This window comes from Peromyscus maniculatus, chromosome 11 (genome assembly GCF_049852395.1).
Source record: "Peromyscus maniculatus bairdii isolate BWxNUB_F1_BW_parent chromosome 11, HU_Pman_BW_mat_3.1, whole genome shotgun sequence".
NCBI classification, from domain to species: domain Eukaryota; kingdom Metazoa; phylum Chordata; class Mammalia; order Rodentia; family Cricetidae; genus Peromyscus; species Peromyscus maniculatus.
Window position 1 is genome coordinate 24,492,293 of NC_134862.1, and position 27,985 is coordinate 24,520,277.

At 36.6% G+C, this 27,985-nt stretch overlaps 1 protein-coding gene across 2 annotated transcripts in view; it reads left to right on the forward strand.

Moving 5' to 3' along the window:
- The first annotated feature begins 1,438 nt into the window (after nucleotides 1-1,438).
- Nucleotides 1,439-27,985, forward strand: part of Cdh7 (cadherin 7) — a 143,419-nt gene continuing 116,872 nt past the window's right edge. The window contains exons 1-2 of one of the 2 annotated variants that reach the window (XM_015986427.3): nucleotides 1,439-1,621; nucleotides 12,708-13,111. In XM_015986427.3, coding sequence (XP_015841913.1) covers nucleotides 12,902-13,111 — 210 coding nt within the window. In that variant the 5' untranslated portion in view covers nucleotides 1,439-1,621; nucleotides 12,708-12,901. Of the gene's footprint in view, nucleotides 2,420-12,707; nucleotides 13,112-27,985 lie in introns of both variants that reach the window. The other variant, XM_006992852.4, reaches the window with a different exon arrangement.

The window sequence follows — 27,985 nt, forward strand, 5'->3', positions numbered from 1 at the left end:
CACAGAACTCGTTTCCATATTATATATATTTTTTGTTTATATTTATTTGAGACAAGGTGTTTCTGTGTAGCCCAGATAGCTTTAATTTCACAATCCAATCCATTTTCCTTAGTCACTTGAGTGCTGTCCACTTTAAACCCTGGCGGCGGCGGGGTTGGGAGGGAGGTGGAAGGTCAAAGATCAGGACGGACTGAAGATGAAGCTTGCGCCAGTGAACAGGAAATCAAGGGATCAGAACCTTGGGGGACAAGTCTTTGCTCTTCCTGTGGAGCTGCTGCTTAAGTTGAATAGGTAGAAGTAGGAGTCCATTAGAGGAACGGGTAAAACGAAAATCAACGATACTGATCTGTTCAACTGATTTCCGCGGCTACCAAACACCAAGTTACTGGGTTAAATCAGGCACCCAACAGAGACAAACAAACCGTGTTCCATTGCGCTGCCAGCATTGTGAATAAAAGCCCAGCTACTCTTTCCTTCCCCTTTGGCGGCCTCACGACTCTTGGTTTCCACCCAGCTTGGAAATCACACAGCTCAGAAGTTTTGCTTTAGAGAGCAAAGCTAGGAAGAGTATTTTCTGCAAGTAAAGAAAGTAAAAGTAGGGCAGTCTGAGGAGAATGGAAGGGCAAGACTATCAAGCAAGAAAACTTTACGTTCTGGCTAGTTTTATGACTGCTTTCCTGCCTCAAGAGCTTAATTGATAAAGGCTTCCTAGACAGGCATTGGAGGGATGGGGTACCGGGACTTGAAAAAAAAAAAAAAAAAAAAAAAGAATTATTTAAACTCAAAAGTCTCCTACTTTCTCGCTTTCAGATGCAAATACTTTGGGGGCAGGGAGGAGTGACCGGGAAGCTTGGGCCCCTCCCGCTTTCAACCATCTTCTTTATTTCCCTGAGAAAAAATCCATCTGCGCAGATCAATCAGTCAGGAGGAGGAGGAGGATGCGCGGGTGTGGGTGTGTGCGCGCGCGTGCGGGATAATTGGCTCCCTCTTGGAGCGGACAGCCAGCAGCTCTTCCCGGGTCTCAAGGAGGTCCTGAAGTCCCAGTGGCTTCTTCCACTAGGTGCTGTCAGTGGTCACCCGCTGGGATGCGCACCATCCTCTAGCGCTCAATCCCGGGCGGTCCCCAGCGCTCTCTCTCCTTGTCACCCGCTTTCGCCCTCTCGTCCTCTCCGGGGACGCGCGCTCGGGTTGGCTCCCGACCCAGTACCCGAGACTACCATGCTGAGGAGCTAGCTTGTGTGTGTGTGTGTGTGTGTGTGTGTGTGTGTGTGTGTGTGTGTGTGTGTGTGTGTGTGTGTGTGTGTGTGTCGGCGGTCGGGGGTGGGGGAGACGTTGGCCCATCCAGACTCTACAGGGAGCGGGACCCTGGCATTCAAGGCCCCGCAGGGTCCCCGCGCCCCGCGGAGTGCGCTGTGATTGGAGGAAGAGCGACGGCCGCGGGCTAAGCAGGTGCGGATCGCCTGCCTCCATGTCCGCCTAGCGCGCGTAGCTGCGAACACTGCGTCTCTGGGCACCCGTGGGCCCCCCCATCCCCATCCCCCACGCCAAGCGCTCATCCTTTCGGATGCAAACGCTGTGGTTTCAGGGATCTGACGCGGCTGGCAGGGTAGCGAGGCACTAGGTGAGTGTGTGTACTGGGCTTGGGGCTAGGGAGGGCGCCCAGGCAAACGCGCGCCCTCGCAGCGCACCACGGGGAGCAGGACAAATTTGTGAGCATAGAGAGCGGGCGGGGTATCTGTGAGGAGTTTCCCGCGGCGTTCCCAAGTTACTGCGTGCTGTCGTGAGATGTGCTTCTGCCTGGCAGGACAGGCGTGAGGACTGAGCTCTCACGCGCTTGGCCAGGAAAGCAATGTTGACAGACACCAGGCGCAATGAGAGACAAGTAGGGTAAGAGCGAATCTCAGCTCATTCCAGATGCAGAGGTAAACAACCGCCGTTTGCACCGCTGTCCTCAAAGAGGTACCCAGCGGACCCTTCCCTGAACCTTGGACTGATGCTGGCGCAACTCCGGCAGCCTGTACCGCCGGCTTCTGCAGAGGTCTTGGCTGGAAGGAGGTGTGTGCCTGTGGGAGCAGGAATCCTTTGAACTGTCTACACTAGACCTCTTTGGCCTTGTGTGGATGTGGAAATCACTTAAGGCTGCTTTCCCTCCTTGTAATTAGTATTCCGCTGATCGAGTGCATCTGCAGGGTTTGCCTCTGGCTCCTCCTCGTTGAACCTTAGGTGTGAGCTGGGAAAAAGGCGCCCTGCTTCTCTGGAATGTATGCTGTACTTGGACTTCTTCGTGGGTTCACTTGGCACAAGGCTAGTTGCTGGTATTGAGCCTTCTAGCGTGGATTAATACAAAAGGATCTTTGCTCTGAATGCCTTCACGTTTTATATCCTTAACCCTTCGGATTTCTTAGATGTCATAGTTCAGGTGAGTAAAGATTATCAAAATGAGTTAAGCCACCACTGGAGTAATCATAAGCTGTTGAAAAAAATCATAGATTGAACACCTCAAGACTGGAAATCTGCATACTAAACCATGAATATTTGTAGAACACTTTTTACTTTGCAGGAAACATTTTGTCCTTTTAGGTCATGTACTAAATTCAATATTTATAAAAGTAAGACTTGCCCTTCACGATGTCAGTGCCCAGCAAGTTTTTTTTTTTTTTAAATATTTTTATATAGAGGCAGGTGGACAGAACTTTATATCTGTGTCTATACAGAGAGTAAAAATTAATGTCACTATATCGACATTGCAAGTTTATGATATACATTGGTAAAGACGGATTGTCAACACATACAAAAAAAGTGTGTTTTAAAGAGTAGCAAGCTTTAAAAAAGGAAAGTTTGTGTTGATGCAATATAAGCAACATCTAAGTAGTTTTTTTTTTTTTGTCTTTATAAAGAGAAGTTGTTCATAGGAAGGAAGAGCTAAGGGAAAAAGCAATTACATTTGCAGCTACCAGAAACCCACCAGAACGGATTATTTTCTAAAGAACTAGGTAGACATTATGTTGACCCTAATGCTTTTCTTGTTACTCTGTGTGAAAGAGAAATGCATTAAAATGTTTTTCTTCATTTTGAGGGGCTATTTTGAAAAGTGTGATGTAAAATGATAAAGTGTGGGTGCTAGTCAGGCCAGCAACTTTATGGAAATCTTTCTTGTGTGTTGTTTAGTTGTCAATGACTGGGGGGAGCTGTGAGGCACATCCAGTTTTAATTGTTTTGTCTGAGAAAGCTTGCTGAAATTCTGTGTGTGAAGAAAAATAAAGCAGCAAACCCATCCCCCTCCTTGAAGGTATTACAGTTTGCGGTGTAACTAAAAGGGCATGTGCACTCACAGGGTGCCGTATTATTGTAATTAAGGACTGTGATAGGTCACTAGAATTGTGTCAACTCTCGGTTGACAGACACACCACTCTTCCTACGTCTGTTTTTATTGATTTAATAGCAGAGAACTCTTTCTTTCTTTTTTTTAAAGGGATACTTGTAAGACATCTATATTCTTGCAACTCGTTGAATTGACTCTAGGTTTTAGTGTCCAATGGGGAAGAGAGAGGAGAGCACATTTTGTTGGCCACTGTTCAGTCTTCTTTGGTCTGAAAAATCAAACCACTGTCTCGTCTCAGGCATCATTTTCTTTCCAGCATTCTTATTATTCAGCATTTTGGTTTCTAAATGGCAATGCTGGTCTAAACTTCTCAGACTGTATGTGGATAAGATAAAGTGAATACATCTATGTTTCAAGTTCAATACATTGTTAGATCTCTCAAAAGTGTATTATAAAGTACTAAATCCATAGCTTGTTCTCTGTTGTACATATTTATTGTTGGGAGATTTCAATTTTTGTGGATTTTACAATGTTTTACATTTATTGCTTTAACAGCTTTCAGCACATCCAGTGCTCTTCCTCTTGGTTGAAAAAAATATATGTTTTTATTTGCTTGGAAGGTTTTAAAGGCATAGCTTAAATTGGGAGTTTCAGAAACTTCTAGAATAACCAGCATGCATAAGTTAATCTCAAAGGGAGTGCAATGCAAGTGTTTCTACCTTGAATAAAGAAGTCTAATGCTCCTTACTGGGGTGACACAGGGGAGCTGAGGACAAGCCACTAAGCCATGTGATGAGTAAGTGAGTCCTGTGTGACCGGCTGCCTTGCCTCTAGCAAGCAGAGATGATCTAGCTGTGACCAGCAGTGCAACAGTGCCTCCCATGGGAACTTGCTGGCTCTGCAGAGAAGCCCCTCTGATCACTGCCCCTCCCCCACCTTTGTCATTCTGCAAGACTCCTTAGTGACAAAATTTCCAGGGTAATCGAATATGCAGACGCCTGCCCGTGCATTCATTTCTTATTATAGCACAGATTTTTCATTATTACAGACTTTACTTCCTGCTATTTTGTATAGTGTTCACTGAAACATGAAGCCTTTCATGGAAATCACACCTGGAACAAGGTAAATACAAGGGCAAATTAAAATTTAAAATTGGAAAAGTCATGATTTCTTATAAGAATAAAATATAAAGATATAGTCCTGTGAGTACAATATCTCCATTCAGTTATTACATAAATAATTCAGAACGCCTGTGCTTTGTCACTTTGTTTACTTTTTAATTTATACAGGCTTCTCTCCTCCTTCCATATAAACCATGTGTCTTTCTCATTTTTTATTTCTTTCTCTCAAAGTAGTGGTTGTCTGTACTTCAGTGAAATCAACTCTATAGTTCACTTAGGGAAGTTGACCCCCTGTTTGATAAACAGATGCATGCTACAGGCTATGTGATTCATTTCCAGGGCCCCTGCCTGCATACTGAGGCCAGATATCAGTAGGAGATTGTGGTATGTTGTGTGGCCTAGGGAGCTAATGGATTTCATCATGGTTTCATTCCAGAGAATTGTCATATCACAGAAAGTCCCAAGGCTCACTAATTGAAATTATGTGTGTGTGTGTGTGTGTGTGTGTGTGTGTGTGTGTGTGTGTGTAATTCATAATAAAAAGGGATGGAATTTCACCAATATTAAATTCACAGAATGTTATGAAAAACTTTAAATAGTATAGACATTGAGCTAATTGCCCAGTAAGAATTGCTATACTAGAATGTGAAGATGGAAAATTAAATTTAGAATGATAATAGAAGCAGACATCTTCAAATGGTAGGATTTATGGTAACAACACATAAGGTACAACTGGTATGTTAGTAATTTTGACAAACAAATTGGTCCCATTTATTCAGTTTATATTATAAAATACTGTTCTAAATTTATGCCCTATTTCTAAAATTCCCAGTGGAATATTGTTCAGTTTTTCCATGGAAATGGTTAACTTTTTAGCATATTAACTTACCTTCTGATTGTCAACCTTGACAATTTTAGTCGTGAGACGCTAATCCTAATTTTGGATACTGTGCATTGTCTATTTTTTAATACATTGAAGAAAGTTGCTAGAAAACAGGTCCCTTAACCCTTTACCATTATCCTGCCCGCCCCCATCCTTCTGAATGACAATCAAAATTATTTCTTACATTAAAAATTCCAAGTTAAGGTTTAATAAAAACTTTTAACATGATTGTGTATACTTTGCTCATGAGAAAGATGGGATATCAGAGGATTGTACATAACAAAGGGATTGACTACCTAAGTAATTCTTAGCAAACATCTGAAAATACTGCCACCACCTGCATGTCCCCACTACCATCAGGAAGGATCTGTGCGACCTTGGACTTTTCATGAGGATTCTGTAGAATTCATTTTTCTTATGTTACTCCTCTGTGGCTTTATCAACACCTTTCAGTAAGTATCAAGAGCAAAATATCTGTGAGTTCTTCATGTTTTTCTCCAGCATGAACTCTCAAAAAAAAAAAAAAAAACCCAGAGTATTTCATTCTTAGTATTGAAGTGACATTTTCTTTGACTGTTTCATAGAAATTGCTTTACTTGCACGGCTTGTATTGACATAGTAGGAAAGAAATGTGGCTAATATTCTGAAAGGCTTCTTGTCTGAGTCTTCTCTCTCAAATGCAGAATTCTGACGTGCTCAGCCATTAATTGAGAGATATTATAATGCATCTCTTTATTTAAAATGTATTAAATGATTTTACTTTATAAATAAATAAAAGCAACTATGAGATGTAATATACATTATGTCAAACCAACTACTCTAACTTTTTTAAATAACAGAAAGGACCTCATTGTTCACAGGTGCCTGCTATCCAGAAGAAGCAAGGGTGCATGAAGATCTTAAAGGGATATACATATAGAATTTATATATATACAGAATATGTATATTCTGTACAGTACCTTCCAACTACTGGTGTTCTTACATTTCTGCTTTTAAGCAAGTGTGTTGTTTTTTTTTTTTTCATAAGGATTCATTACAAATGTGCTGTTTCTCAAAATGTACTAAAACTTTAAAACAATCTTGGACATGACAGTTTCCTTCCAATAAATCAACAGCACAATGATTCTTCAGTTGTTATTATCACATCAATAATTTTGTATTAGTAATTATTAATGATAAGACAACAACGCACCCAAAGGAATAGCAGTTAAGATTCTGGAAGTGCTTGTCAGGCAACTGTTATGGATATGTTTCTGGATCTCATGGTCCCTTCTACTAAATGCATTAACAGTCTTCAAATATAAAATGTTATACTGTTACTTTTCTAAAAAAAAAAAAAAAATGCAAACTGTTTCACTTACTTTTGCACTATCCTGTTTTATTTAATCATGAATTATACTAATTTTAAAGTGCTAGGCCCTCTTGCGTTAAATCAATATTATCAATAGAAAGTAAATTATGTGTTAGTATGAGATCTATTAACTATATCTTAAAGCAGTTTCAGAACTAGACTTGATACAGACTCCAGACAACATAAGCAGTTGTTCCTTGCCTAGAATTTAGCAAAACTGTGAAAACAGAAGTTCTTGAATTGAGATAATCTGTTGCTTAGTTAGAGTGGACATCAATAAATATATTCCAATTACTACAAAATCTAAGCCAGTAATGTGTTTCCTGTCATATTATCCATGATTACATATCACATCTGTTTCTATAAAGCATTTAACACAGTGTTCTTTTCTCAAAACACAATAGTACACATCTACACTGTATGAAAAATCTTTTAGTTGCTGTTCATATTTGTTTTCAACCAAGGTGTCTGTATATAAGCTAGGATAGCCTTGAATGCTATGCTCTGCCTCCCAGGTACTCGAGTCACAGGGAGCACCTCAGTGCATTTTAGCTGTAAACCCTGCCTTTTAAAGGCTGAGCCATCTTTCCAGCCCTTAATGCGTTCTTAGGTATGCTTTAAAAGCTCTTATAGCTATCTGCTATCATGCAGGGGCTGAATATGAGCTACTTTACACTGCTCATCATGTTCCTAGTGTGCTAACTTTAACTCAGATGGCGCAGGCTCTAGGCGATTTGCACTTTTGCTGATTGATGATATGCTGAAGCATAAAAACTTTTACTATTTTTTTGGTTAGGGAGGGACCCTCAATCATTGCTTCTAACTATAAATAAAACATTTCATTAAGAGAATAACAGATACTTGTTTAGATTCTAAAAGTGGTTTGACAGAAATTACAAGAAATGAAAATATTCAAAAATTTATAACAATGAACTCATCTTGATAAAATAATATTCTCTAGTAAGCCTAAATATATAATAAACAATCTACTCGGAAATAATTCCTTGCAACTCTGGTGATGCTAATGTATGGAACAAAGTGGTTGCTAATGCAGTTATTTTAGTTCAAATAACTGGTGTTGGTTAGGTAAGTACTGTCAGATTGATTGATGCTCAGCGTTTCCCTTTTTCTCAATACATTTCCCTTTTTCCTCAATACATTTAACATTTCCTTTCCAAGGCACTGATATTTAATCTGATTGATTAGTAAGTATATCACACTTATCATAGTAATACTTGTAGTAAAATTTATATAAACAACTTCAGAAAAAATTATTATAAATAAAATATAAATCTTTCCCTTAAAGTATAAATAGCAAACAAAAGTATTTTAAAATCTCTTTCAATATTTTGCTTTCACATTTCCAGCTAGTGCAGTCCCCTCATAAACAGTTTTTTCTGAACCGTTTTTAGTCCTCTTCTCAGATATAAGGAAATCCTTTTTTCTTAGTTGCAGTGCTCCAAATCTATTATCATCCCAAAAGTGATCACGATTTGTAGAAATTATCTCCATTTTATATCGGTACATTTGTTTATACATTTTCTGAGCCAGTAGAAAAGAGATCAGTTGTTCAAAACCCCAGAAAGTTAACCACCCAACTTAGTTTTTCCACGAGGACAGGATATCCAGCTTAGAGTATGGACACTGCTGTCTTTGTGTATTTCTGACATAAGTTCTTTGTTAACATGTGTGTGTAAAACTCAGATATGTGGGACGGCAGCAGGAAAACAAGGAAGTATCATTCTTGCTTTAGGACACAGATTTAGGAGATAATATTGAGCTTATTATGAAATATTGACAAATGTGATTTGTTCAGTGCTTAAAATCATTCACATGATAAGGGGTACTATGACTCTATTACACATATCATGAGAACAAAGGAAAACTATCTGGAGAAGTTACACAATGCATGATGAAATTTCAAATTTTAGTTATTTCTGTTTGATATATACAGAAATAACTCCAGGGTTGTTGTTATATTTTTGTTTATCTTTATTAAAATAAAAGTTAGAGTTCTTTTTTTCTTACATGATATACCAACTCAGGGCACAGTGAGTTTGTTAAAATGCTATATAGTCATTTTATCTTGAGAATCACATTGGTTTGCAAAGGAAGCAAAGATTTAGAGAATGCTGACCTTGAAAGACATATTGGTGAATATGACACAAGCACACTAAGTTCAGATCACAGTTATATAAATACTATGTTCTGGTTTTTAAAATAATTCTATAAAGAGTATTACAGTGACGTCTATCTGCATCGCATAACAGAAATCCACTATCCTATCTTGTACACAAAACCAATTAAATTATTCTGGTGTAATATTTCAGGCTAAAAGAAAAATAAAGATGATTGGTTAAGAGCATAACAAATAACTCAAATGCTAGAGCAAAATATATTACAGTTGTTTACAAAATGATTGATATTCATTAACATTCTAGAATTGCCAAAGAATTCATATATTGACTTGTTATGTGGTTACTTTTCCACACTGCAGGTTAAATAGATTAGAATAAATACAGACATTCTCTGAAGACGTTTCTGAATTTCTACCCTGTTCTAGATTCCACAGCTATAATGACAATGTGTACATACCTGTGCATCAAGGTTAGCTCTCATTTCAGCTACTTTTAAGATCCTTTATTAAACAAGAGAGCATACAATTATCAGGTATCTTCCTTTCTTTATATTTTCTCAAGAGTCATGATGTGTTCAGTGATTAGACTTGTCTCTGTGTTCTAGTTGCTTTGACCAATCTCCGTTTTTGTATAAGTGAGAAATAATCAAGAGACAATGAAAATAAGTTGAACAAGGTTTGTTACACAGCACAATGTGCTTCAGAAGGCCAAGTGCTTCTTTTACAATCTGATTCCATTTTAAACTTCTCAAATTCTTCATTTTTTAATTATTAACAATAGGCTCGTCATCACAGTTTTAGAGCTGGCAATATTACTCCTAAGCAATTATTAAAATCCTAAAAGTAGGACTTGGGAAAATACCTCGGACTTTGTAGTGATATTTACTCTAGGCTTTTAATTATTTTTACATACAGAAAATGAAATTATAGAGGGATCTAAGGATGTATATCAAGACCCTAGTCATCTGGCCCCATTAGCATTATGGTCTCTTTCTCCAGCATAAGTGAATATCCTTGATTAACTTAAATTAAGTTCTGTTTTCATCCAGTGTTTTATTTACCAAAACGTCTTGAAAATAGTTAAATTTCCACCAGCAAGCACTTGGAGCCTCTCATCCATGGGGCTGTTTTTGACTCATGAGTGTGCTGTCCCGTCCCCCCACCCCACCCCCTGCCCATCAAATCCCCTTTTTTAGAATGTTTTCTTTTAGGGTAACAAGTATCTAAATGATTTTACTATTGGTAATATTGAAATAAAAAATAACATTAGTTCACTAACAACCTTCAATTTTCTTATAATGTTTCAAACACAGAAAATGACTATGATAATAATAACTATAACAGCTATTTTAATAGCCTTTACATATTCCAAGAACTATTCCTGGCATTTTATAATTTCTTGCCTATTTCCACCAAGATACTATTGCTGTTGTTGCTGTTCTGCAGTTACTTTCATCAGGTAGGTTAAGGTGCTTGAGACCTTATCTTGGAGTTTACTTAGTTTCTTCTAATTTTTTGTTATCAAACACCATGGATTTTTTATTCATAAACTTAATTATGAATTGTTAAGTTTAATATTGGTGTATCAGATGGAAACACCCATATTCTTTCCCAACATATATTTGGACTAACCCCCCAAGTTTTGAATTCAAAAAATAATTTGCTGTTAATGTTTATTTATTTTAAAAATTTGATATATTTTCATGCTGAAACAATGGCACAAAGTTCTCTCAGGCATTCCATAACTTATGTAATATAATTTGGTTGCCTTGTATTTATTTATTTATTTGTCCTAAGGAAAAATCCAGTTTGAATTTTAAAAAAGTAATTTCTCCAAAGAAATGAGAGCTGAGAAACTGGAACTCCTCTTTGTTGTGTGCCATCTGACTACTTTGACCACAGTATCTTTTCTTGGTGCCCAGAAATCCACTCTGTTGTTAAATGCAGGAAAGGCAGACTGCTTTACCCCTCCTTAACCACATTCACTGCACCCTTGGGCTTGCTTGACTCTCCCTACTGATCTGCTGTGTTTGAAACACATAATAGATCACAGAGTAGTTTTAATCTACTCTGCTGCATATTAGCCTTCCTATCCCTTTGTATTTTTGTAACTTAATTCGAGCATCCTCTCTGTCTCTTCCTGGTCTCTGTTTCACTTCACCTTTGGCCCCTGGATTTGGGGACCTTGAATTCACCACAGGCTATAGTTCCTATAGTTTAATGGAAGTACCTCATTCTGGTGGTTAGAAGAGTATATTATTTTCTGAATATTGGATCTTTCTGAAATCCTCTATGGAATACCAAAATGTTATACAGATAGTTTTTTAAAGTTATATGATAGTTTTTACAAAGCTAAAGGTCAGTTGGATTTGTTTCTTCTTCCAGTTTTGAATTGGTTTACATTCTCAAGAAATTTAGGTAATTCTATGTTCATTTTTCTTATATTTACATACTATTTTCTTAAATTTTTGGCTGTCTAAAGAACTTATCTATTGATTGGTACATGTTTTATTTCAGAGTAGAAAGTTAAAATATGAAAGATATAAGAACTTCTAAGGGTAATACTTTTTCTGTTTTAATAGGTAGGGAACGTTTGGCCTTATGTTATTGATATTTTATCTGCTCTTAAAACACTCACTCTCTCTCTCTCTCTCTCACACACACACACACACACACACACACACACACACACACACACACATCCATACACACACCACACACCCAGAGAGATAGAAAGAGAGAGGGGGTGGGGAGAGCCTTTATATTTATCCTATTGTAAAATGAATTCACAGAGTGTAACATAGTGATTTAAGTGAGAATTTTGTAGTAAATTCTTATTCCTCTGTGTTTTGGGGGTATAGAAGGAAGTTTGTTTTGTAACTGATTTTATATCTCTTGCATAATCAGGATTCTGTGCCTGGAGTAAGTCGACACCAGAGAAAGGATTTTTTCTTATGCTGTCCCTAAAGCACCACCTGGTTGCAAGCTAAAAATCAATAAGATTCAACAAATACAGTTGTTTCCTTGCCTACCTATGGTGCATTATGGGTCAATTCTGTAACTGCTTATGGAGGAAGGCCCCTACGCAGAAGTTATATTATAAAGCATTTAATAAAGATTCATGGAATAACAAATGACTAAGTGAACTAGCACAGCAACCATGCTGCACAGTGCACATGACAATAAGTTTGAAGGGTAGAAAATGGAAGTCACTCGGCTTTTTGGATGATCACAATCAAATCAGAACACTTCAAAACAGCTGGTGTTCTGTGACTCAGAATCAATCAGTCAGTAGTGAATCACTATGTACTTTATTTTTCTTTACAGTTTCACTGAAGAGATTTAAACCAGCACATATCCTTCCCAGTTACTTAAATCCCTGCTTTGAGATATTTAGTTTTCACATCCTAATAACAATGACTGCAACTGACATTAAGATCTATAAAGAGGCTAACTTTATTTATTTATTTTTTTTTTTTTTTGGTTTTCCGAGACAGGGTTTCTCTGTGTAGCTTTGCGCCTTTCCTGGGACTCACTTGGTAGCCCAGGCTGGCCTCGAACTCACAGAGATCCGCCTGGCTCTGAAGAGGCTAACTTTAAAATAATGTTTTAAAATAATGTTCTACATTTGTGTAAAGGAAATCATATGATTAAATGCTATACCCTAGAAGAAACTTGGAAATTGTGCTGTAGAAAAAAGATAATTTTTGCAAATGGCAGTAATTATGTAATTTATAAATGTATCTACTATTATTGTAATTTTCTAAGTGTACATATTAATATTTTAATGATTATCCAAACACTATTTTTGGAAATTCAGTATTGTTCATGACTGAATTCTTAGCCCGATTACCTGTTCTAGTTTCTGACACGAGCTCTTGTCTTTGTTCTAGGTACCTATTACACCATTCCTTGGCAAAGGGTACTCAGCACTGGTGACCTCTTCCAGTGCAGCACTCTACAAATTATTATCTCTGGACTCCCAGCTGACACACTGCCGGAGGCAAAAGCTACCAAGCCAGCTAGAACTGCGCCTATTCTCTTGTCAAGGTTTTTTTCTTATACAGGGAAAAAGAAGAAAAAAAAGATGAAGCTGGGCAAAGTAGAGTTGTGCCATTTTCTACAGCTTATAGCTCTCTTCCTGTGCTTCTCTGGGACAAGTCAAGCTGAGCTGCCAAGGTCCAGATCCAAGCCGTATTTTCAGTCAGGGAGATCCCGAACCAAGCGCAGTTGGGTGTGGAATCAGTTCTTCGTGCTGGAAGAATACATGGGTTCAGATCCCCTCTATGTAGGCAAGGTAGGGCATTTGGCCTTTCAACGTTCCAAATGGCTACTGTCAATGTCTGTGGTTGGATGAAGAGCTGCTACTTTTTTATTTCGTGATAAAAGCAGAAATTGTTCCTTTTTGAAAGAGTTTATGATGGTTCTGTCATTAACTACTGTGTCGGGTGAAATAGTAAAGCCATAGCTTAAGGAGTGGTGCTCTTGTCTTAAATCTTAGAGGCTTGGTTTACTACTACTGGAATGTGCTGCTAAGCTCTTATTACCACAATTAGAACAAGATGACCTAGTAAAAAATGAAGTGATGTGGTTCTTCCACCAGTTGATATTGAAAGGTTTTCATCAGTACATAATAATTGGACATGATGAGTTTCATTATGACAATTTCATACATGTATATAATTAATCTTGACCATATTCAAAGCTATACATAATATTCTCAAGAAATTCCTTCCTCCTACTTCCACTGATATCCTTCGCCTCCCTAGCTAGTACCCCATCATCAGCCTTCATGGTTTTCCTTTGCTGTGTTTTTTTGTTTTGTTTCATTTCTGTGATCCACTAAGTTTCATCAGGGTTATTTATAAGAGCATGGGTGTGGGCTGGAGAGATGGCTCAGCCGTTAAAGGCTAGGCTCACAACCAAAAATATAAGAGCATGGGTGAGACTTTGTAGAGTTATTTACAGGAATATCCTTAACTTACCAGTGTCTATGCAATAGAAAAAAAGATCTGCTTCTTTCTCAAAACATTACCATTGATTCTCTAGTAGGCAGTTTTGTGATACCTTGTCAATTATGTCTATACCTTATCAATTATGTCTACATCTATACTTAAGTATCTTTCCCCATACTTAGCATTACAAATTGCAACATGAAATTCTTTGACCTCATGGCTTCAGTTATAAGCAGTTCAAATTCAATTTCTTGGTTACCTTCATAGAACTGTTATTATTATTATTTTTTGATTTGGAAAATGTTCTTTTTGTTATATATGAGCATGAGTAGAACTCAATTTGAGATGCTATTAGATAAATCAACAGTTTATGGTGTATGCATTGGTGGCATTTAGCAGCCAAATGGAGATTTTTTTTTTAAACTTTTGAATTTTTTTTTGTCTAAATACTTGGATAGGAAACATTCGTTTGAGAACTCTGACCTAAAGTGCGTGTTAAGACAACATGGCCTGATGCTCACTTTTCTTAGATCTTATTTCCAGGGGATAAGCTTTTCAAAGTATTAAGATGTCCCAGATTCCTCAGTGTGGAACTCAGCACTAGTAAAAACGAGTTCTGAATAGAATGGATCAGTCAGTGAACTATACCGCTATATATTTTTCTTCCATCTCACTAATTTTAACTGTATATTCCTCATAAAATATAGCATAGTTTACTGAAACAGTTGCTGAGAAATTGGGATTTTTTTGTTTGAAAGATCAAAAAAGAATATTAGATATTTTATATTGGTGGTTTTTTTCACATGAATAGGTTAAAATTTTGAAATAAAAGTTAATGAATACCTACATAGTTCAAGTTAATTTTTTAATATTTATTGTTTCTTTGTAATGTTTAAGATACCAATTGGTTTTTTATGGGAAGCAGAAAGATATAAATTGTTAATATGTCTTAGGCCTGTGGATCAGGACTCAGTTTGGACCAGTGATTGCATTTTCCTTAAGTTAAAAAAAAAAAGCACACTTAAATATCAAGGAATTATAATATATATTACAGTAATTCCCTTATGCAACTATTAAGATCATTGATGTTTTATATGTGCTGAAATTTCTCTCACTCCATTTTAATTTGTTTCCTTGCACAAAAAATGATACTGGAAAAGCCAGTTGCCACCAAGCAATGACACCAAGCAATGATGTGAATTTTATCCCCAGGACTCACATGGTGGAAAAAGAAACTAAACCCTGAAAGTTGTGCTCTGAATACCACCCATGCACCCCCAACATGGGTCCCTAACTGATAGATAAGAGAATTTAAATGTTAAAAAATAATGAAAACAATAATTATAATCCAAGGTTTTGGCCAAGAATCTAACATTTTATGCTATGTAATATATGTATTAAGCTTTCTTTAGTCTTTCTTAGATAGATCATGATATTCAAATAATTCACAAAGAGAATATTTTGCACAAAACTATATTTTTGTGACAATGTATAGATACTTTTAGACACAGCCAAAATATTCCTAATCGCTTGATTTAAAACTGAATAATTAGGGTCAAATTGACATTTTTTAAATCTACAAAATTATAAAATATGTAATATATCCCTCTTTATGTCTCATAAAATAATTCAGAATAGATGTAACTCTAAATATCAAGTTAAAATTACAAAATAATCGTGCTGTAAGTTGTTTCAATTGCAAATGTAGATTGGGTTATTAAGCAATATTGTGTTTACTTCCTATGGCAAATATTACAAGATTTGTAGGCATGATTGTGCATGTCTTCAATCCCATTTGAGAAATAGAGACAGGAGAATAAGGACTTCAAGGTCATCCTTATTCTTGGCCACACAGCAACTGAAGACCAGACTGTGCTGTGTAATAGTCTATATCACAGAAGAAGTTGTGTGTGTGTTACACAATCAGAACTGCTGACAGATATTATTGGAATGCAAGTAAGTGTGTTTTTTCTTGCATAATGTGCATTGAAAGGTATTAGTATAAGTGTTCCCAATGAAGGGCACAAGTCACGAATGAGTACAATAAAACCACCCATGACTAAAATACAAAAGTAAAAAGCTGTAAGAACTTGAGATGGAGAAAGGGACTTATATTCCAGAGCAACAAGTATTAGACCTCATAGTAACAATTTGTATTTAACACAGAGCATATATATCCCGTAAAGATAAACTAACAATTTGAATTGGGGGGGGGGGGTTAGGGATCTGAAGAAACAGAAAAATGAAAATAACTTTGAATCCATTACATTTCATAGGGCAATAAAAATTAATTTTTTTTGCTTAGTTAAGTTATGCAATGACTGTGATCAGATGTGTGTGCAGGACAGAGAAGTAAATATTGTAGACAAAGACATGGAGTATACCTAAATACCTAAGCAACTGATCAGAAAGAGAGACAAAGTGACAGCGTAAATGCTTCTCAAAGACATCGGATAATGTCAAACCATTTTAATGCTAAGGAGTTGGCCACAAGCTAAATAACTAGAATTACAGATATTAGAAGAAGTCACAAATGACTGTGATAAGCTTCATGGCTTTACTGGGTCATAAAATTTAAGTACAGAGAGTATCATATTAACAGGTTGTATTGCTGATTCCGCCACTTATTATGGGTGTATAATGTGTAAATTTTTGTTTTCTCACATCTAAAACAGAAATACTGACATCTATAATTTATTTTTATTACTTAATATTGATGTAAGATATTGGGGAGCAGGTGAGATGTCTTTAAGGCTAAGAATAAGCAGAGGGCAGAAGTACAGTTCCCTGTAGCCAAGTAGAGTAGTTCACAGATTTCTTCCATGACTCTATACTCATGTGAACAACCTTCCACAAATATACACACAAACATATCAGTTAAATATTAAAAATATACAAAATATATTTGGATTGGGCATTCAATGTAATAATCATTATCTTTGCTTTTGTAAAATATGAATTAATAAATTATTGATTGTAAATACACACAGAATTAAAGAAAAAGCCCCTATGTTACCATGGTTGAGTTCTGTTTAGAGTAACAGTGTACTTTCCTCAGGGTTAATTACTGCTGTTCAACATTTCTTATCATTTCTTATGGGAGGAAATGGAGTGAAGAGCCTTTCTGCTTCTGCTGGGCATGTCAGAGTGTATCTGTTTGCTGTACACAGGAGGCCACATTTCCCACCCACCACATGACACTGGTGTAGTTTTTCAGCACAATTTTCCACTCACCTTGGTATTTCTCACTTAACGTGCCCCAATTGCCTGACCCTATCCCCCCAAAAAAATCTATTTCCAAAACTACCAAGACTCTGTCCCAGGTATTAAGTGGTTATGGACTACCAGCCGATGGCTGCACCTAGGCCATTACTTTCACAGAAATATGTTCTTCCTGCAACTTCCACAGTAGGCTTCTCTTGTTGCTAACATCACTCTTGGCTTTTTTTTTTCTGTTCCCCCTTCTTCCTCACCCATTCAGGGAGAATTTATAGCTATTACCCAGTAGAAATCAAATTCATAGAAATGCAGTATTCCTGACTCGCATTCCTTTAAATTGAAAGTGTTGGTGAACATCCCCCACTCATGTCCTTCAGTACACACAAGCTCACCTTTCTCCACAAGCTTCAATACCTCCCAATATTGTGGCTGCACTCACTGCTGCAGAAAGGAAATTTCACCACAAAGTAAATAGCATCAATGAGATGAATTTCAAATCATATTCCTTTGGGATGTTTTAAAAATAAAACACACAAAAGGAAAATAACAAATCCAAAGTACTAATTACTTAGGAAAGGCATATCTCTATGGTTGAATATATGTTATATATACTGCAGTATAAAAAATATATATCAAACAGAAAACTGTTCATCCTCTAAACTTGTATGTTGTGTTTAGTCAGATCAAAATATAAGAGAAAGTGGTGGCGTTTTTGTCCTTATTGTTTTTGTAGGAACAGATAGGAAATAGTTTCTACAATATCTCTATAACCAGTTAGTTGGTGAAGACCCTTATCCTTACTTTCTTAGCTTGCTAATAGAAGCCTGGAATTCCTGTTGGTTTCAAAAGAATTTAGACATTGATCAGCTCTGTGAGATACAAATAAATTCATGTTTTTAAAGAAATACTTCCAGGCAGTTATTTTTTAGCTCATAACAATACAGTATCAGATAAAGAATTAAATAAATTTTCTCCACATAAAATCAATAATTCAAAATTTGTGTCTGGTATGTATTTCACACTATTAGACAGAGAATATATCCTAATGTGATAGTAAAATTCAGAAACCCACAATTATTTAAGTGTATATTTCCATCTTTACTATTTATTAATTTATAAATGAAAATGACAAATCCCAAAGACTATTGGAGAATTATAAAACTAAAAGTTGGAGGATTACAGAACTTTCAGATATGGATTGGGTTTCAGACAACCACATAGCTTTGGATGAAAAGTCTCTATTCAATCTATGCTGATCAGAATGACTGAATTGTCTTGCTCACCTTGATGTCTGTTTCTGCTTATTGACATTCTGTTTGCCAACCATTTTGTAACAGAAGCAGTGAAAATGAAGAATATAATATGGGCTACACTGGCTTTGTTTTTATGCTGTGTTTTAAGTATAGAAGACATGACATAAACTGAAATATTGATTAGGCCTCTACATAAAGTGCACTGTCATTATTTTGACATGTTCTAAGTGGTTATCCTGTTGACACAGAGCCATTGATTTTACTGCAGTTTCTCTGGCTCACTATGATAATTAGGAATTAAATAAAAATAAAGCAGACACAGGTGTTCTGATTTAAGAATATAGAGATATTTCCTATAAGGATAACTTTTGTCCTAACCGTTTTGATGAATTAACATATTACTGTAAGTCTTGGTTAGAACAGGTTTATTATTGTGTTCCATTAAGTCTCTTTCAGGAGTTGTTAAGCCTGACCTTTGCATTTTTTTTTTATCATTTCTTTCTCAAATCTATATGACAGCACTACTCTAAGAGACACTGTGCTACAGAGCTTGATGGGAGAGCTAAGACTAAAGATTTGTTTTAATATAATGTCCACTCTGATTCATAAGTAAAACCCGTTACCATCTGGCAAAGGAGTTTAGTGAAATTCAAGATTAAACCATATCTCTGGAGAAGGGAGGAATAGAAGTGTTGACTTAGGAATTCATGAACAAATGTTTGCATGAGCATCCAAACCTCTCTGTGAATTGTTTTATATTTTACCTACATTCTTCAAACCAAGGTAAAGAGGGGTAAGTGACTTAGGAAGTGTAGCAAAGCCTTCTTAAATTTTACTGGGTGATCATTATCAAGCAGGAAAATCAGTAAGCAGAAACAAATTACAGCTGTGATTTTTCTCATTATTTTGAGCAAGTCATTGAAACAATTAGGTTTAATTTCTTTATCTGTCAAATGAAGATACATACTTTTAAAAATTCTAAGTTATTTTAAGCTACTCTTCCAAAATTTAGTTCCATCAAATATTAGTATCCTAAGTATTGTAAATAACACATTTACTAATCAAGTTCTGTTCAAATTTTGTCATAGTGAGTTTCTTTGTGGAAATCAACCCAGTGTCATGATTTTCTTTTGCTCTATCTCCTTAAGCTTTTCCAACCTGATGTAATTTATAGCTGAAAGGCATTTGGGGTTCATGTTGTTTTTGTATTTATGTGTATGCATTGTTTGTATGTATGTGTATGTGTCAATGTGGGTCCACATAAAGGCCAGAGGTGTATGTCTGTGCCATCCTCAATTGTTTTCCACCACAGTTTTTAGGACAGTTTCTGTTCCCGAATCTGAAGCTCACCAGTTTGACTAGCTTACTTGCTCTTGATGAGCTTCAAGGATGCTTCTGTCTCTTTCTGTCTCTTGTGCTGGGATTACAGGCTTGTGCCATGATGTATGGATTTTTTAATATGGGGATTATGGGGATTCAAACTCAGGTACCTGTGTTTCTACAGCTAACACTGTACAGGGTGAGCCATCTAGCTAGTGACTGTTGTAATTCATATATATATATATATATATATATATATATATTTTTTTTTTAATTGAAATTTTTTCATAAAATATATTCTGTTCAGTATCCACTCCTCCAACTCATCCCAGGCCATCTCTACTCTAGTAATTCAACTCCATCCTTCATTCTCTCCATCTTTAGAAAACAGAAAAACAAACAAATCAGAAAAAAATGCACACAAGAAACCATACTCATACACACACAGGGAGGGAGGGAAGGAGGAAGGGAAGGAGGGAGGGAGGGAGGGAGGGAGGGAGAGAGAGAGAGAGAGAGAGAGAGAGAGAGAGAGAGAGAGAGAGAGAGAGAGAGAGAGAGAGATCCAAAACCCATAATATAGTAAAGGCACAAAATTGGAAACCACAATATACATGCAAAAGATCTGTAAGAAAAAAAGGCCCCAAATGAGATAAAACATCTACAAAAAGACCATTGAGTTCATTTTGTGTTGGCCATCCGCTTGGGTTTGTGGTTGTTATACCCAGTGAGAATCCATTAAGGAAATGTACTTTTTAATTTGCAAGTAGATGCCAGTTGGACATAGCTTCTTGGTTAGTGATCACAGCTCATACACACTTTGCCGTATCGGGGCAATGTAGGCATAAGGTAATCTTTTTAATTCTAAATATAGCCTGGCTTGGGCATGCCCTGTGTTATAAATCTTTACAGTAACCTGTTAGAATATCACACAATACTAACCTGCCTTGTGTCTCTTTGAAATGAATACAGGGGAGGGGGATGTACTTTAGGCAATGATACCATTACTATGCCAAGAGCTACTGCATGGTTATCTGATTCATTAATAGTAAAGCTGACTTGACTGCTTGGGTATGGGGGTATCTGATGGTTTCCTTTATTGGAAAGGAATATAAAAATTCATTTATTGAAATTTTAAAATATAAAAAAGTATGAAATTTTCTGAACTGAGATAGTTCTTTAATAGCAATATACAGATAAGAATAAACAATGCAGTCAGTTTGGTGAAGAAACAAAATGTTATTGGTATGTTTTTTCACGCCCATTTTTAGGGTGCACAATATGTTCATCTTAAATGTGAGTCTAATTTAAATCCACAATGCTGTTTCTAAAGTCACTAACTTTGTAGTAGTAATAACATTTTTCTTAAAGGTACTTTAGTTTAGGACATCCAGGAGAAAATAAATTCTGTAAAATAACATCGTTTGTTATCTGGAAACTCAAGAACATTTAGGATTATCTAAAATTAAAATATCTGCTTCCATTTTGTTACATAGAAAAAATATTAAGAACTTTGACATAATAAGATTGATTTATAAATATATAGCCATTATAATTGTAAATAAATCATTGTTTCAGAAAATAATAAGTCTTTAGAATTCTATATGGCAAAAAACATTGGAAAATATAATCTCATAACATATTTTAATATACAATTTTTATAGAATTATATCAATGTAAAAAAGACTAATTGCTAACAGTTCCTTCTAACCTTTTTAGAGATACAACTGGGTTCATTCTCAATAATAAGTACACCTTCAAAAAGCCTTGAGTTGTGTCAAAATTATATTGAAAAGTTAAAATAGATAATAGATACATAGGGATTAAGACAAATGGGAATAGAAATTGGGGCTATATTTAGAATTAGAAAGATTACCTTATGCCTACATTAAATAATGTCCTTATTTTTATTTTTTTCAAGCAGTTTCAGGTAACAAAAGTCATATTTTAAAACTTTCAATGTCATTTTAGTTTCTTTAATTTGCCATAAGAAAATATTAGACTAGATTGTTTGAACAACAGTGAACGGTGTTTGTATAATCCATATAATTCTGGAGGCAGAAAGTTTAAGGTCAAAGCACCTATGGAGCTGTTGTCTGGAGATGATTCATGTCCTGATGTGCAGTCACCTTCTCTCAGCATCTCACAAGGCAAAACAGGGACCTGCTAATTCTTGTGAGGCCACCATTTCTACAGGGTGAGGCTTCAATCTTATAACCTCATTTAGTCCTAACCACTTCTCCCTTCATTTCTAGAGATAAGGAATTACATATAGTATAGTGCACATAAGGCATATATACAATGCAGTCCTTTGAGAGTGCAGCATTAAGCATAAGAATTTTTGAAAGAAGTCACAATTCAAATGTTAATATATTTTAACTAAAAATACAAAATTGTTAATAATATTTAACAATAGTCCATTAATTTGGCCCTTTATACTTACAAGTACAACATTCATAGCTTGAGCCATTCATTAGACATATTTTTTATAAAGCCCATTAGCTTTTCAGTAAACACAAAGACTATATATATGCCATTATCTCATAAACAATATATCTTACAACTATTTACATAGCAACTAAATTATGTTAGTAACATTATAATCTAGAAAATTCTTAGACTGTATGGAGGACATTTGCAAGTCATATGTCATTATAGGGGGACATAAGCATCTGAGGATTTTGCTATCTATGGAAAAAATCTATCAAATTCTTTTTAATATCATTTAATTAAAATACAATGATTTTACATATTATAAGGCCAACTACATATTCTATAATTTGGTTTGGGCTGTGGTAATTAGAAGTTCTCAGAGCATTTTTTAATAGTAAATTTTCTTTTTTTAATGTCTCTTTTTTATTTATTCATTTTTACGTACCAACCACAGATCACCCTCTCATCCCTCTTCATGCTACAACTCCCTTCCCCACCTTCCCCTCCCTGACCAACCCCTCATTCCCTCCTCCAAAAGTGTAAGATCTCCCATGGAGGGACAGCTGGTACATTCAGTTGAGGCAGGACTCAGCCCCTCTCCACTGCATCAAGAGTAAGCAAGGTGTCTGACCATAGGTAATGGGATCCAGAAAGCCGGCTCATGTACCAGGAATAGACCCTGATCACACTGCCAAGGGCCCCTCAAACAGACCCAGCCACAGTTCTCTCTCCAGTATGCAGAGGGTCTAGTCTGGCCTCATGCAGGTTCCACAGATGTTGGTGGTCTAATGTTTGTGAGTTCCTACAATGTTGGTTCAGTTGTCTTTAGATTTCCCCATCATGATCTTCACACACACACACACACACACACACACACACACACACACACACACACACACACACTGCCTTGCTCATGTAATCCCTCTTCCCTCTCTTCAACTGCCTTCCCGGAGCTCGGCCTGGTGCTTGGTTGTGAATCTCTGCATCTATTTCCATCAGTTACTGGATGAAGACACTATAGTGACAGTTAGGGTATTCACCAATCTGATTACTAGGGTAGGCCAGCCAGGTACTCTCACTACTGTTGCTGATAGTCTAATCTGGGGTTGTCCTTGTGAATTCCTGGGAATTTCCCTAGCACCAGGTTTCTTTCTTATCCCATAATGTCTCTCTCTATCAAGATATCTCTTTCATTGATCTCCTACTCTGTTCCTCCCCTAGCTGGACCATCCCATTCCTTCATGTTCTCATCCCCCATCTCCTACCCTCTAATGCCCCCCATCTACAGTTTACTCATGGAGATCTATGTTTCCCCTTTCCAAGGTGATCCATATTCCCTCTTAGTGTCCTCCTTGTTTCCTAGTTTCTCTGGAGCTGTGTGTTGTAGTCTGCTTATTCTTTGCTTTACACCTACTATCCACTTAGGAGTGAGTACATACCATGTTTATATTTCTGAGTCTGGGTTACCTCACTCAGGATGATTTTTTCTAATTCCATCCATTTGCCTAAAAATTTCATGATGCCTTTTTTTTCCTACAGCTGAGTAATACTCCATTGTGTATATGTACCATATTATTTTCTTTATCTATTCTTTGGTTGAGAGGCATTTAGGTTGCTTCCAGGTACTGGCTATTATGAATAATGCTGCTAGGAACATAATTAAACAAGTGTCCTGGTGGCATGATTGAGCATTCCTTGGGTATATGCCCAAGAGTGTTATAGTTGGGTCTTGAGGTAGATTGATTCCTAGTTTTATGAGAAACTGCCATACTGATTTCCAAAGTGGCTGTATAAGTTTGCACTCCCATCAACAGTGGAGGAATGTTCCCCTTGTTCCACATCCTCTCCAACATAAGCTATCACCAGTGTTTTTGAACTTAGCCATTCTCTCCGAGCATTTTTGAAATATATAGATTAAATTATTTTGTGGAGCAACTGAAATTCATCAGGCTCGTTTCAGACAGAGCTGGGGTCTGGCTATGAGCTAGAGACAAAAGACAGATTCAGATTCATGTGTGATGAAGCAGTGTGGCAAGGCAATCATCATTTCTAGTTTGACTATATTTCCTGTCTTCTAAAAGATAAATGCGGAAGGGCAAGTTTTCAAGATGTGGCTGTCTTACATGAATTGTAATTAAAGTACCAGAAACAAAGTGATTAACATCATTCTAGCAAGTTTTGTATATAAACACTCTACAATTATCTGATAAGAATGCTTTCCTTCAAATCTTTTCTTGGAATATTTCCTTAGTTAAAATGCTGGTTTGTTTTAAGGTACTTAGCTGGAAACACACAAAATTCGGCCCACATATACATAATGTTCAACAGATGTGTGTTTGAAAAATTTGTGATAATCACTAGTGGAATTAGTCAAACCATGCTCAAATTAGATTTTTCTGATTTGTGAGTCATTTAAGGGTCCACATTGGAGCCGAATATGTATGGAAAGATTATATATTCTGCATTTGGTTCTCTTGAATGAAGAATAAATAGGATGAAAACTGGCATTTTCTTTCCCATAGCATCCAAGATTCTCAGTTCTGAGTTGCACATCTTCCTTATTTCTGACATAGTTTACATAATATTCTGAATTGAATCACAACAGAGCTGCTACATCTTGCTTATTCAAGAAAAGCAGAGATTAGTAAGCTCCATGCACTAAGATTAAATTTAATTATATACCAGAACATGAATTCTACAAAGAGCTACAATTATCATAAAAATATAGTATTAAAAACATCATCAAGCATTATACATTGTGACATTGGGATGGGTACCTTTAAATAACTAAAGCCATACATAGAGTTGATAAGGAAATATTTATACTAAAATAAAAAGGAGGCTTGTATATATGAACTTGAAATTGTAATTGTTCTAAGGATAGTATCAAAGTACAGTTTAAGGCTTGATTTTCATGGTAAACCTCAAAATTTATTACAGAGGATAATTTTCAATATGCTTGACCATTGTAACACCTGAAAGTAAACATTTATCTGTGATGGAGCAGCTATGATCAGTGAATTTGGTAGATGAGTTTTGCAGTATAATGGTCTAAAACAAGACTATTTTCCCATTGACTAGGTCATTTGTGGTAAATATGAGTACAATAGATGATAGAAAGTATATATAAGTGAGTAAGGCTTCAGGGATTTGGTAAGAAGACAATGTTCACTATGCATCAGACAAAATAATTATTTTACAGTGTATGTGTCTGATCAAAATCTGTATGTGAATAACATATTCTGAACACACACACACACACACACACACACACACACACACACACACACACACACACATTGATTAAATGTTAGAACTGCATGGGAATTAAAATTCATTAGCCCTTCTTTCCTCAACCAAGAACTCTTCATGATGTATTCCTAATGAGTGACTGAGCAGTCTGTAACTCTTTTTTTTAGAATGTATAGGAATTATGAAAGCAATATTTCAGAGGTATGTGGTCTGTGTTTGTGCATTTGCTCTGCCACTTCGAAATGTGATTTCAAGTGAGTAGCCTGGTTCCCCTTTCATTGTCATTTATGAAAATAAGTACAATAATGCAAACTTCATAGGACTATTAATGCACATTAAGTCATACAATGAGGCCTCCAAAGGAGAATGTTTATTTCTATAAATCAGCAGGTTTCATGAGGGGATTGTGTATGACTCAAGTCTAGGACCTGTTCGTCCTCCGCAGCAGCGTGGAATTGCACTGTAGCTCACAACAGCCTAAGGTTAGGTGGGTGCTGCTGGGAGCAAAGGCTCGGCTTTATGCAAACTGTTGGTTTTAGAAATTTGAATTAAAATATTCAAAGGAAATAATTAGTCTCAAGCATTTTATGTGATATGGTTTTGAGAACTGTCTTCAAACTTAGCTGTGCTTGTTTCTAGATGCCTGAAAATATGACAAACTGGACCAAGGTCCACACAGTATTTTATATTCTATGTCCAGTTCAAATACAGGCACCAAGGCCCCTAATGGCATTGATACTTAGTGTGAATTATCTGCTTCTAGTAACACCATAAGCTGTGATTGTCTTAGTCTTTTAATTGTTATTGACTTCATTTTAATGGTCCTTTCAAAAGGACAATAACACAAGCAATGGTAAATTATGGAGTCTTTATATACTGAAACATACCCAAGGAATATGCTAATAGGAATCTATATAAAAATTAAATTCTAGCTGTAAAAGCCAAAATGAATCTCTCCAAAATCTTTCCTCAGAAATATTAATCATTTTAATAAGACTTTAGTGTTTCCTCATCTATTATAGAATAGACTCTGAAAACTACACCCAAGATTCTATTTGCTTATCCCCCGTATCTCTTGGGTCTTTCTGTCTTATTCTGTGTAATAAGATAAAATAAACTTTTCTTCATTATTATTAATTAAATTTATTTGCTTATTTTTATATTCTCCTCCCTCCTCTCCTCCCATTCTCTCCCTCCATCTCCCCTCTGCACCCCCAATCCACTCCTCCTCTATTTCTGTTCAGAAAGGGGTAAGCCTTCCATCAGTGTTGACAAAGCATGGCATATCAAGTTGAGGTAGGACTAAGCTCTTCCCCTTGTAGTAGGGCTGAGCCAGGCAACCCAGTATGAGGAATAGGTTCCTGGAAGCCAGCCAAACATTAAAGACAGGCTCTGCTTCTGCCACTGGGAGTCCCACAAGTAGAATAAGCTACACAACTGTCACACATATGCAGAGGCGCTAGATCAGTCCCATACAGGCTTCCTAGCTGTTGGTCCAGAGTCTGTGAGCTACTATAAGTCCAGGCTAATTGTTTCTGTGGGCTCTCTTGTGATGACCTTGACCACATGGCTAGTACAATTCTTCCTCTCTCTCTTCAACAGGATTCCCTTAGCTCAGCCCAGTGCTTGGTTGTGGACCTCTGAATCTGTTTCCATCAATCTCTGGATGAAGGCTCTCTGATTACAATTGGGGTAGTCACAAATCTGATTACAGCAGATGGCCAGTTCAGGCGACCTATCCACTATTGCTGGAAGTCTTAGATGGGGCCATTCTTGTAGATTTGTGGGAGCTTCCCTTGTACCAGATTTCTATCTAATCCAAAATGCAATGTCTCTTTCATTATTCTCCCCCTCCATCCATTCCCCCAACCCAATTTCTCATGTTCCCATTCCTGAATCTACCTAAGAGATCTTTTCTATTTTCCCTCCCTAGGGAAATTCATGCATCTCTGTCCTCCTTTGGGGCCTCCTTGTTACCTTGCCTCTCTGGGGATGTGGATTATTGCATGGTTATCCTTTAATTACAGCTAATATCCACTTATGAGTAAGTACATAGCATGTTTGTTTTTCTGAGACTGGGTTACCCCACTCGGTTCCATCCATTTGCCTTCAGATTTCCTGACATCATTATTTGTAATATCTGAATAATACTCCCTTGTCTCAGTCTACCACATTTTCTTTATTTTTCAGTTGAGGGGCATATGCTCTATCCTCCATGTAGAAAATGTTGTTGTTATCTTATGTTGTTAATATGTCATGCTATCAGTGTTGGTTTCTGTTTTTCCCATGTTGCTGAATATGATACAAGTGGAAATTTTTTTTTCATTTCTGGCATTGCAGTATTTAAAGCACTTCCATGACCCTGAGCATTTTATGGCTCATAGATATAAGGACTGTATTGTTCTAATGTGTAGCCCAGGGTACAGGGAGATCTAGACTGAGTTGTGGCTATATCACCTAAGCATATATAATCATCAAGTTATTTTATATAATTCTTACCAGAGTCCTCACTCTATTTTAAAATTTTTAACACTCAAATAGAAGGAAATAAAGTGAAAATGCGAGTCACGGAGAGATTTGGATGCATCGGTTGCTGTACAAATAATTCAGTCTTTATCCATCCTTCTGCCTGACTGAGGAACACAAAAAGAAGACTTCAGCTCGTTGTCTGGTCAGTGTAGCAGAGGATAGAAAGTATAAGTTGTACCTGGAGAACTTTGAGCTTTAGAAAAATTGAGAGTT